The 12,191-nt window shown below is 39.7% G+C and overlaps 1 protein-coding gene and 1 long non-coding RNA gene across 3 annotated transcripts; both read right to left on the reverse strand.

The window, feature by feature from the left end:
• Positions 1-1,038: 1,038 nt before the first annotated feature.
• On the reverse strand, positions 1,039-4,431 carry LOC122217048. 2 transcript variants are annotated; one of them, XR_006201269.1, is made up of 3 exons: positions 4,206-4,431; positions 2,628-2,735; positions 1,039-1,294 (listed from the first exon to the last, which is right to left on the reverse strand). It is a non-coding gene; the product is annotated as an uncharacterized LOC122217048 (long non-coding RNA). The 2 variants fall into 2 exon arrangements; XR_006201270.1 differs by lacking the exon at positions 2,628-2,735.
• Positions 4,432-8,103: 3,672 nt separating this feature from the next.
• LOC122217049 (very-long-chain enoyl-CoA reductase) lies at positions 8,104-9,168 on the reverse strand. The gene has a single exon (XM_042933948.1). It carries the CDS (start codon positions 9,098-9,100, stop codon positions 8,174-8,176), a length of 927 nt encoding a protein of 308 aa, XP_042789882.1. The 5' UTR covers positions 9,101-9,168; the 3' UTR covers positions 8,104-8,173.
• Between the last annotated feature and the right edge of the window lie 3,023 nt (positions 9,169-12,191).

The raw sequence follows: 12,191 nt of genomic DNA on the forward strand, positions 1-12,191 counted from the left end.
GAGAGAACCAGATTTATTAGCATGTTATTGAGTTGCATGTGAAGTATATCCTTAGCCATTTCCTGTGAAAGAAAAGCTCAAACAAAAAAAAAAAATGTAGGAAAAATGTAGGTTAAGTCACCTATGTCAGATGTAATTGATACTTAAGAATCATAAAATTAACTAATTGGACATATTTATAGGAAAGAGAGCAAAAATAAATCAATATATAATTCCCTGGGTACATTTATTTAGACTTTAAAATATGAAGATGGACATTAAAAGAAGAAGAAGAGAGGAAAGGGACTCTGGAAGAAAGGACCTTTGGGAATCATGAAACATTCCCTGAGCATGTGTAGTTGAGTAATTTGTACGTTTGAGAGAGAGTGAGACAATAAAAAATTAAAAAAATTAAACTGATTTTTAAAAAATTACTTATATATCCACTCCCGAATTATATCAGAGATATAATTACTTTCTCAAATAGTTAGAAATGCATATCTTATTTAAGCAGTCAGGTTTTATTTAGCAAAACCTCTATTAGCAGTAAGAAGTAGGAAAGCATTGTTTTAAAAATATATTCTTAGCACCTAAGGAAACAGAGGAGTCTATAAAAAATTGAGAATGCTGATTCATTAGATTGTGAGTTCGTTGGGAATATTACATTTATACTCAGAACATAAAGAGACTGGTGCTCAAAAAAAAAAAAAAGACTAAGAATGAATGAATGGATGGATGAAAGAATGAAAAACTCAATGTGTAACCTCAGAACTGTTCAAAAACACACATATAAATCTGGCTTTACTCCCCTCTCAAGGTAGTTTCTTCACTCATTGATTTATTGTTTTTGTTTGTTTGTTTGTTTGTTTGTTTATGGAATGTTAAACCTAGATTAAAGAGATTTCAGGAATTTAGTCTGATCCTCTTGTCTCAAAGGAGAGAGACCTGAGGGTAAGGCAGGTTAAGGTAACAAAACAGAGACTAATATAACACTGTATGTTAACTAATTGGTATTAAAATAAAAACTTAAAAAATAAAAATAGAGCACACACACACACACACACACCAAGGGACTGTATTCAGAGCTGATCCAAGCATAGGCAGTGACCTCAATTTCACTTAAAGTTTCTCTTTTTGGGTGAGGGTATGTTGTCGCTGTTGGAAAGGTAAAAGGTATAGGAGAAAATTTCCTGAGGTCTGATGAATTCTTGCAGTTAGAAAATGTGGGGAATTTACCAAAGCGCATCTTGGGGAAAATTGCTCAAATACAGGCACGGTCATTAAAAATTTCCTTTTGAATCTTCTATTCAGAATCCTAAAAATAAAATAAGAAAAGCTTTAAGTGGAAATGGATTAGTCCATAGTTTTAAAGTAAGAACGAATGCACTTTTATTCAAAGTATGTGCTTTATTAAAATTGTTTAAAAAGTACCCACATTTATTATCATCTCAGTGAATGTAATTTGGTATCTTACACAAGAATGACTTTGAAAACTATGACTCTAGCTTGCCCATCAATGAAAGCAATTCTCATAATGGCCAAAAAATACAAGGCTAATACTACAGTATTCTTATAAACAATGACTAACAATTGCAGGATATAAATGGAAAAAATGCCATTTATGATAATGCAGTAGCTTTGAAACACTTGTGAGGGAGTCCAATTATAGTATCTCCTGCCACCCTTTCAGTATAACACTACCACCCATGAATGGGACCGTGTATCACTTCCTCCAGAACAATTCCATTCAGTTCAATCATGAAGAAAACCTCTTTTATGCAGATCCCCCACTTCCTTCCCTCTGATGTCCAGATCTTTCAAGCTCACTAAGTCACACAGCATTTCTGTGCATTGTTACCTCCTCCTCAATGAAGCTGTTGGGAAACACTTCAAAGTGTCTGTTCAGGAGGAGGAAAAAACCAGCAAGGGGGGAGGGGAAGGAAGGGAAATCAAGTCAGTGTTTGCCAAAACAATGAAAAAAGTGGGAGTTGGTGATAATGGTGGTGGTGATAGTGGAGGAGTAATCTTTACTGAGCCAAATGAAATGGTTACCTGAGAGAAATGTTTAATTCATTCTGAAGAGAAAAATTGATTTAGGAGTTAGGTAATTACCTTAAATTTGTGAAAATGCATAACGTAGAAAGTGGTGTTAAGAGAATAATTCGGGGTGTAAAAGGGGAGTCTGAAAAAATGGGGAGATGCCTTTGACATCCCTAAACTTTTCAAAGCCTCTGAATTTCCATTTTAACTCATTGAGACACCAGGCATGTAGCATTAGTGCAAAAAACCAAGTCTGGACTCATGTGGCTACATTTGTTTGGACATAAATACTTGCGTAGAGGATTTCTCTCCAAGACATGTTCCTGGTAATAAAAACATAGCCATACTATAGAGATGTATAGTATAAAGGCAGATTGTTTTTAAAAGGGGGATTTCAAGGTTTACTGCAAGGCGTCAGCTACTCTTTAAGTTAAAATAATGTTTGACAGGTCAGTAATGAGACATGAAAGATTTAAAACAACAACAACAAAAAAAACCAAGCAATTCTGTACAACTAAAGGGGCAGAAACAGAAACATCAAAGCTCAGGAACTGTATACATTGCACAAAGCGTTAGGAGTTTCTGTTCTCTTTAACATTTTGACATACGCTGTGTAGTGTGGTTAGAGCTGTTAAGGGAATGCAAGTTGCTTTCCAAGCACTTCTTTTACGGCTCATCATCTTTCTATGGTCGCGCAAAGGGCACTTTGAAGTTTCCTAGGAAAACGCACAAGGTAATGTGCTTTGCTGGGTAGGATAAGTACCAACAGAAAATGCTGATTAAGACATGTAGTATAATAATCTATCAAGTAGTATTTGTGTTTGGTTTAAATAGAATTTTGATCTTTTCACACAGGGATTCCAAGAGAAATCTCTTATCCTCCCTAGTCGTGCAGCTCTGTTAGGACTGAAAACCTCTTATAGGGGGCTGAGAAGACTTAGAAGCCGGTATTGGCAGGTTGACTGTCCAGCGAAAGGAGAATGTGTGCAGTACCTCCCAAGTGGTAGTAGTTGAACTCCGTATAGAATGATTCGGAAGGATTTTTTCATAATTCTTACATTCTTCTGCTTGATCATGTATTATTTGATTGGATGGTTTTTCATTTAGCTTCAGCAAATTATCAAAAGGATTTCTTACATGGAATAAGGTAGGTGTGATCATTTCTGAAATTGACTTTTTTTTTAAATTTTTTTTTTAACGTTTATTTATTTTTGAGACAGAGAGACAAAGCATGAACGGGGGAGGGTCAGAGAGAGGGAGACACAGAATCTGAAACAGGCTCCAGGCTCTGAGCTGTCAGCACAGTGTCCAACGCGGGGCTTGAACTCACGGACCGCGAGATCATGACCCGAGCTGAAGTCGGCCGCTTAACTGACTGAGCCACCCAGGCGCCCCCTGAAATTGACTTTAAACATTTGGCAGAAATGCGTCTGTGGAGGAATGCTTCTTAGAGCATGTTACAGCTTCAGGGACAGGGAAACCTTTTGGTGTTCTCATAACTGACAAATACCCTGAGCCTGATTTCCAGAGCCAAGATATTCCTTGATAGTCAATGTCATGAAATGGAAGAAGCATGGACTTTAGAACCAGACAGTTGTAGATTTATATGCACACCCCACCATTTACCAGCTGGGGGACCTTGAGAAAGTCTAGGCTTTCTCATCTGTAAAATTGGGATAATGATGCCAATTTAATGGAGGCTTATTGTAGGAATTAAAATGCAATTTATGGAAAGCTTTAACATTTAACAAGCACCGGTTCTCCCGTGTTACCTTCAACAGAAGGAGAATTGATTGGAAAGGCTTCCATTTGGGAACCAGAAAAAAGTATGAACAAAATTGCAAGAAGGGAAACTATTCTTTCTCTTCATATTAATTTTTATTCCTGTAGTTTCAAAGCCTATCATCCCCAAAGCTTAAATGTTGGAATCAGAACAAATGAATGAGGGGATTATGTGGACTTATGTCTCTCTACTCCTTCTTATCATTTCTAACCTCCCGCCCCCAGCGTATAGTTTTACAAGTAAGCCATTTGGGGGATCAGCATGAGCACATCAAGGGTGTACACAGATTCCTCCAACTCAGCTTGTCTAATGCTGAACTTAGGACTTTTTCTGCCCCAACCCAAACTGAAAAGCTAGGATTTATCTTGGCCATCCTCTCTGATACTCTCTTCATACAACCCACCTGCAAGACCTTTTGTTGATACTTTTCATCAGCCCCGGTTCAGGTGCTTTTTCTGTTTCTCCTTTGACTCCCTCTGAGTTTTGGTATTCTTCGATTCTTTCTTTGAAGGGGACTTGGAGGTCAGAGCCTTTTAATTGGTGTCTTTTTGTCTGGTCTCAATCTCTTCCAAATACAAAGCTAATTTTTTGTAACTCCTCTTGCTTAGAACCATTAAATGTCTGCCCCCAACCTTAGAACTTAAAAGTCTGGATTCCTTTGTGTAGTGAATGAGGCCCTTTATGACATGGTCCTAACCGGGCATTCAGCCCTATATCCTGCCATGCCTCACCTTGTTCCATAAGCTCCACTCATGCAGAATAACTTGAGGTTCCCATACTGCCGCTAAACTCTGCACCTTTGTACCTGATATTCCCTCTACCTGGATCTCCTTTTATCCTATTGCCCACTGGGAAATGAGATAGTTCAAATGTTACCTTCTCTAAAACACTGCCTGATTCTCATGGCTTACTAACACCTGACCTTCAAAACCAGGGACAATGAATCATTCCCTTCTCTATGCTCCCTCAATCTTGTGTAGACACTAGGACTGCACTCACCCTATTGTATTAGATGTATTTCCACTCCTATGGAACTCTATGAACAGTGAACATATCTTTTCCCCTTTATGATCTCAGGTTGTTCCTCATATTAATTAAGCCTGGTTGAGCAATTGAATTTAGGAGACAGAATCAGGTTACAGGGATGTGGCAGCGCAGGAGAAAGATATGAGGCCACATTTACAACCTGGGAAAGAAAATAAAAGGAGAAGCTCTAGATTATTTAGGGTAGCTTTGGCATAGTGATTTTATATAATGAAAACCTATCAGTAGTATAGAAAGAAGAGTGAAAGAAAATTTAATGGCAAGTGGTATATTTGCTTCAAAATCTCAATGGCTTGACCCTTAAACTTTTAGATCTATTGCATCAGGATATGGCCCAAACTGTTGGAAGAAATACACTCCAACTTGCAGTGGCTTACCTAAAATAGTAGTGTATTTCTCATGGTTCCATAACAAAAGTGTTTGTAAAATATCGGGAGATCGAGAAGGAGTGGTCACTTTGACAGTGGCACTGAGGGAGGCTTTGCAAAAGAAGAGGTAATTTATTTGGTTGAAACTTGAAGAATGCTTATGACTTCAACAGGTTAAAAAAAAGTCAGGAAAAAGACCCTCCGGTAGAGAGAATAGCATGAAAAAAGCAGATTAATGAAACACATGCAGTGTCCAGGGGAATGCAAATAATTTGGTATGAAGAAGTGAGAAAGTGGTGAGAATTTATACTGATCAGGTATGTGGGAACCACATTGTGAAAGTCTTAAATGGTAAATTGGGTAGTTAGGCTTATGGGAAGTCTATATGGAATGTCCCAAATGGGAAGCCACATAAGGCTTTTGATCCAAGTGGTGACGTGATCATAGCTATAATATACAAGGATCCTTCAGATGGCAGTGGAAGGAATGGCTTATTACTATATGGTTATATGGCCCCCTGGTCATTTCTATGGCACATATTCTGGGCAAGGGGGTTTACCACGGATAGATTTTTCTAAATCCCAACAGAGAGAAGAGTTATTTTGTCTGGTATAGCATAAAAGCTGGAATGAGTGCCTCAGCATTCCCATCCTCATTCAAACATCAGAATACCTTGGGGAGGAAAAGTTCAGATGGGGAAGTGTCTCCTTCTAGGCCTGGTGGGAAGAGCAGGATATAATTATCTTTATACAATGAGACACACCAAGAGTTGAACGGCTCACTTAAAATCCAAGCAAACTTAAAATGTATGACCGTAAACTACATGCCCCCCAGTCTATCCACAAAAAAAGATTTGGCTGTGTACTCTTTCCTTGGGGGTGGGGAAAAGAATATAGTATATATTTCTTCACACATCTAAAGATTCCTTTGAACTCATTTTACTTATATCCCTACACAATTTTATTTGAAGGCTGCAGTGCCCACAAATCCATGCAGATAATTTACATTTTGATGTAAGCAATTTCGTAAAAATTTTTCCTGTCTGGATTTTGGGCCAAAATTTTTGGTCAGAGAGGAATGAGTCATAGGCTCATAAAAGAGAGACATTTGGGTCATCAGTGATATTAGTACAATGCTGAACCTATGACGGTTTTCAGATTTTAGTTGGTTACTTTTTAATATCCAAACCCATCTTGTATTTTCCCAGGCTAAAGAAACTGAAGAGAAGATCCCTGCTAGCTGTTTTCATATACCTACTGGAACCTTATTTCCCGAAGAAGCAGTGAAGCCCACGAGTTTATACAAAGGTGATGTCACCGTAGAAAGATCACAGTGAATTTTATAAAACCAAGTCTAAAAGAAATTTAGGCTTTGGATACATAGAAGAAATGTGAAGATTTTGCTGGTTGGCTGAACAGGATATATAATAAAAAGCAGACATTTATTCACAAATATTTAAGTGCTTCTTACAAAATGTTAAACAGGGCTAGGTACTTAGTAGATCTTGAAGAAGGGGTATCTTTCCTGGATAGACCAGGAAAGAGAAGTGAAAAGTAGAATGTGGAGGGCCTCACACAGCTAGCTAAGGCATTTCTAATTTCTCTTGGAGGCAATAATGAATCATGCAGGAGAGCATGTTTGAAAGATTAATCCAGGAGCATTATCAGATAATTGGGGAAAGGGAAGAGAAAGAAGGCAGATGAGCAGTTGAGGGAGGCTTGCATAGTAGTCTCAGCATGGGGGAACAGAATCAAATATTGGCTTAGAGATTATTTTTTAAAAATTGCCAGAAGATACATGAATATATTCTTTGTTTGAGACTTGATCACACAAAAAATTTTAGGGGAAGATTTCTATGCCAACTTGGTTTAATAAGAACAAAAGTAGTGTCAGTCAACCAGGTATTAGGAAAAAGATATTCCTGTTAGGTCGAGAAGTTCATGCCTTTCTGCTGAACTATCATTATGAACAGCTTATTTAAAATTAAGTGTTGTCTAGGATTAAAAGTGTGAAAACCAAGACTTGATTTTACAAACCATAAAAGCCATGTGGGATCTGTGACCATACTCATTTGAGAAACATGGAGTTCCTGGTCTTGGATCAAACAAATGGGAAGAGAGCAAAAGAGAGAGGAAGTTGGTCAGGGAATCCAACCATGATTACAAGCATAGCAGGGTTTGCACCAAGGAAGAGTAGGCATATAAACAAGCCCAGCTCTTTTGCAGGTCTCCAGAGGAAAGCTGACAAGTCTTAAATAGCCAAGTGTACATACCAATGATGGTTCAGACAAAGGCTCACAATGGTTGACATTTTCTCTGACAGGACACCACCCTCACTCCCATGTGAATTGCTCCTTGCATTTCTTTTGCCTTTATAGCATTTATCAAAGCTAGTGATTATACATGTCTGTGATTATGTGATAAATGTCTGTCTTGCCTATTGGGCTATAAGTTTAATAATGGAATAATGGAAGGCACCGTGGCTGTTTTGCTCACCATGGTATTCCCAGCAACAATGAGAGTGTCTGGCACATATGTTATTCTTTTACTTTTTAAATTTTTTTCCCAATGATTATTTATTTTTGAGAGACAGAGCATGAGTGGGGGAGGGGCAGAGAGAGAGGGAGACACAGAATATGAAGCAGGCTCCAGGCTCTGATCTGTCAGCACAGAGCCTGATCAGGCTCAAACTCACAAACCATGAAATCATGACCTGAGCTGAAGTGGGACGCTTAACCGACTGAATCACTCAGGCTCCCCTGTTATTCTTAATAAATATCTTTTGGGAAGATTAATGCGTAACACTGTTTTTTTGTTTTTTTGTTTTTTTGTTTTTTTTGGCCGGGGCAGGCAGGTTTTATTCCAAGCGCCGGACAGTGGTGGTCCCCCCCTCCTCCCTCGGAATGCTGCTGGGACAGAGGAAGAGCCTGGCTTGGTGGAGCCTGGGAGCCGGCGGCGGCTCAGAGCAGGAAGGGGATGATGGGCATGCGCAGAGGCGGGTAGTCCCGGAACTCCTTCAGGTAGCTGCGGTGCTTGCCCTTGGCCCAGATGGTCACCTGAGTGAAGCCCACCAGGGAGAAGAGGGCCACTGGGAGACACTGTGTCATGATGGCAAAGCCAATCCAGGATCCCACCTCGTACGTATAGTTGGGGCAGGACACCAGCAGGAAGAGCCAGGTGAAGGGGTTCTTGGAGGGGTATGGGATCTTCCTGGTCTTGGACCCAGCTGGCCGCAGGTCCCGCAGGGCCATGTGGATGGAAAAGTTGCCAAGCTGGCAGATCACGAAGATGGCGAGGGCCAGTTTCACCTGCTGAGCTCCATAGGTGGGGGGTGTGTAGAGAGGGTGGTTAATGTAATAGGCCATCCATGCGGCGAAGCCCCAGTAGTAGGTGCAGTTCTTGAAGATGTTGCGCAGGGGCATGGTGCCGTGGGAGAAGCGGTGCACGAAGAGCGTCTCCAGCAGACGCTTGATGTAGTGGAATGAGTGGCAGATGCAGGCAAGGTGCACCACCGTGTGCCGGCTGGACGTGAAGTCATACTTGTGGCTGTAGATGAAGGGCACCCGGAAGTAGAAGAGCAGGTAGATCAAAAGGGGCCCTGCGTACTCGGTCAGGAAGACCGTCACCCAGCTGATCTGGGCCCCCAGGTCCCGGAAGTAGAGTGTGGCCGTGGTGCCCACAGGCAGCTTCTGCAGGACGTCCTCATCCTTCAGGGACTTGCCCTTGGGGTCCAGGCAGAGGGACTGGTGGGCAGGGTACCACTGTGGATGGGTCTTGGTGAAGAGGTTCTTGATCTCGGCAATGGTGGCATGGGGCTCCACCTTGTCCAGGAAGCACAGCTTCTCTCGCGTCTTCGCGTCCAGAATCTCCACCTCATAGTGTTTCATGGCTTCTTCACACAACCCCTACTAATCCTGCTGCTGCTGCTGCCTACCTGCGCGTGACAAGGAACAGGCTCCCTGTTATTGCTCCAATATTATTAATATTCCTCCAAATATTATATATATATTATATATATAATTATATATATATATATAATATATATAATATTCCTCCAAATATTAATTAAATATCTATGACTAATTGGCAAACTAGTCTCAAATAATCAGCATTAGGTACTGTGTATTGATAATTTTGAAGACTGTCAATGTTCACATGTCAGAGAAGAATGAGGAAAATGAAATGACAAATAGCAATATTTGAAGGGCTCACCAATCTATGAAAAGAGGCGCAGAAGGGATTGTGAAAAATCCACTATTCTGTTTCACTTTATGAACATTATCAAATTATAAAGTGGTCAAGGTAGTGAAAATTAAAAGTGGAACTAATGGGCATATACACTATGGTGAGGAAAGCAATGTCATTTTCATAAAAGGAAGTTATAGGGGCACCTGGGTGGCTCAGTCGGTTAAGTGGCCGACTTCGGCTCAGGTCATGATCTCGCGGTCCGTGAGTTCGAGCCCCGCGTGGGGCTCTGTGCTGACTGCTCAGAGCCTGGAGCCTGCTTCAGATTCTGTGTCTCCCTCTCTCTGACCCTCCCCCGTTCATGCTCTGTCTCTCTCTGTCTCAAAAATAAATAAACGTTATAAAAAAATTAAAAAAAAAAAATGAAAGGAAGTTACAGCTGACCGCATTATATATTCCCCTGAAGGGACATGCATATGTGACTGTAAATAAAAGACAAAATGAAATGTAAACCTATTTCCATTTTCAAAAGCTTTTAACAAAGTTCTGCATCAAAAGCCATTGGGGAAAAAAAGGTGTGTCACTATGGAACTGGGGAAAATGTTTTGTCACAAGTAGGAAATTGGCTCAGAAATAGGAAATAAAGGGTAGTGATAAATGGACCTTTTCTTGTTGGATGAAGGTAAACATTGATGTTCTGAGGGATCAAGGCTGATAGAACTTTTGTTCAACATTTTAACAAATGATCAGTGAGAGGAGAAAAGCTTCTGGAGTTTTCACATCTGAAGATTACAGAACTCTCAGGTAAGGAAATGTGGGCTGTCAAGTCACATACTGTGTGTGTGGGCAAAAATTTAAAAGTCAGAACTTTTTAGTTTTTATTCTGGGAAAAGAGATCACATAACATAGTAAATAGTACAAACAGCACAAAAGGATAAGAAATAAAGTGAGGCTCTCAACCTGAGACTACCCTTCAACTCCCTCACCTCAGTTCTATTTCACAGGGTTTACCACAGTACATCCGGTTCCTAGACTGTCTTTCCTGAAATATTATGTGCATATGCATGCACTTATGTGTATATGCCTTTATATAATATATTTACACACAAATGGGGAGCTTACTATACACACTATTCTGAGCATTGCTGATTTTTTTTTTTTACTTAAGAATAAATATTGGAGTTATGTTTTTATTAGCAGAAACCATTGCATACTTTTGAATGACTGCATATATGCTGTTATATGGATTTTCCACATCTCATTTACTCAGTCCCTTGATGGTGGATATTTAGGTTGCTTCCTGTTTTTGTTATCATTTACAATGGCTATTGTTGTGATTTTTGCTTTTGTTTTTACTACAACTAATGCCACAAGGATGTTCTTGACTGCATATATCTTCACATATTTGGGTGTGTCCCAGTAGGATAAATTTCCAGAAATGGGATTGCTGAGTCTAAGAGCAGATGGAGTTATAGTTTGCTTTGCTTGCTATTACTTTCCAGAAGTATTGTATCAATATATATTCTTACAAGTAGGAAATGAGCATTTGTTTCACAATAAAATAGGCAATAGTGAGTATTATAAAAAACATTTCACTTTTTTCAGAGTGTAATTTTCATAATTAAAAAATATTTTCCAAAAAAATTTTTTTTTCATTAAATTTGTATTTTTCAAATACAATCTGTACACATACACATTTAAAATGGTCACTATTTTCAGCATGGAGGAAATGGAGCCGTCTGTAGGCTGAGGAATGAGAGGGGAGGGGAGGCAGTGAGAACAGATTGTCTTCAGAGAGGCTGGAGGGAAGGAGGAGAAAGAAGTAGCGGGCAGGAAGAAGGGTCAGGGCCCAAGTTAGGAAAAAACATTTTATTTGTTAAGGAATTTGATTATTTAGAACTGTAGCAGTCTTTATCCTGAAGTAGTGAATTTCTTGTCACTGGAAATGGACAAGCTGGGGCTCAGGTGGCCTCTGGCAAAGCCATTCCTGCACTGGAGAGGAGGCTGTCAAATCATCTTGTCTCAGTCTTGTCAGAAGGAAAATAACTAACAGCTAATTGGATCCTTTCAGCATATGTACTTTGTGGAGGTGCAGAATCTGCCTGAATATCACTAATAACAGAGAACTTACTATAGTCAGTAAGATGCAAACAGGGCATCAGAGGGTAGAAAGTGAAGATCTCTAAAATTCCTTTTGAAAATTTTTTAAAAGTTATTTGTTTTGAGAGAGAGAGAGAGCACACAAATAGGGAAGGGACAGAGAGAGAGAGAGAGAGAGAGAGAGAGAGAGAGAATCCCAAGCAGACTCTGCACTGTCAGCACAGAGCCCAATGCTGGGCTCGAACCCATGAACCTTGAGATCATGACCTAAGCCCGAGTCAAGAGTTGGACTCTTAACTGACTGAGCCACCCAGGTGCCCCTCCTTTTGAAGTTTTTGTAATTAATACATTAAGAAGTATTTGTATTTAATATTCTGATTCGGGAAAAATGGTAGGACTGGCCAAATCCTTTGTAACTGTTAATTGCAGAAGAAAGGAGAATCAATAAGATCTAGTTGATTACAAATTAACATTTATTGAGAAAGACATGCAAGGCCAAGAAATATTTTGAAGCAAAAAACAAGTTCACCTGATGATGCCTGCTTTCATAACTTACTATGCGTATGTGATTTTTCTAAGTATCTTCCTTGTTAATACGTTGTAAGTCCCTCCATCTAGTCAATTACATTCCATATACACTCAATTTTATTTACAACTTGCCCCATTTCAAGTGAATCTCTCACATGTACACAG

This window comes from Panthera leo, chromosome B1 (genome assembly GCF_018350215.1).
Source record: "Panthera leo isolate Ple1 chromosome B1, P.leo_Ple1_pat1.1, whole genome shotgun sequence".
In the NCBI taxonomy this organism is placed as follows: domain Eukaryota; kingdom Metazoa; phylum Chordata; class Mammalia; order Carnivora; family Felidae; genus Panthera; species Panthera leo.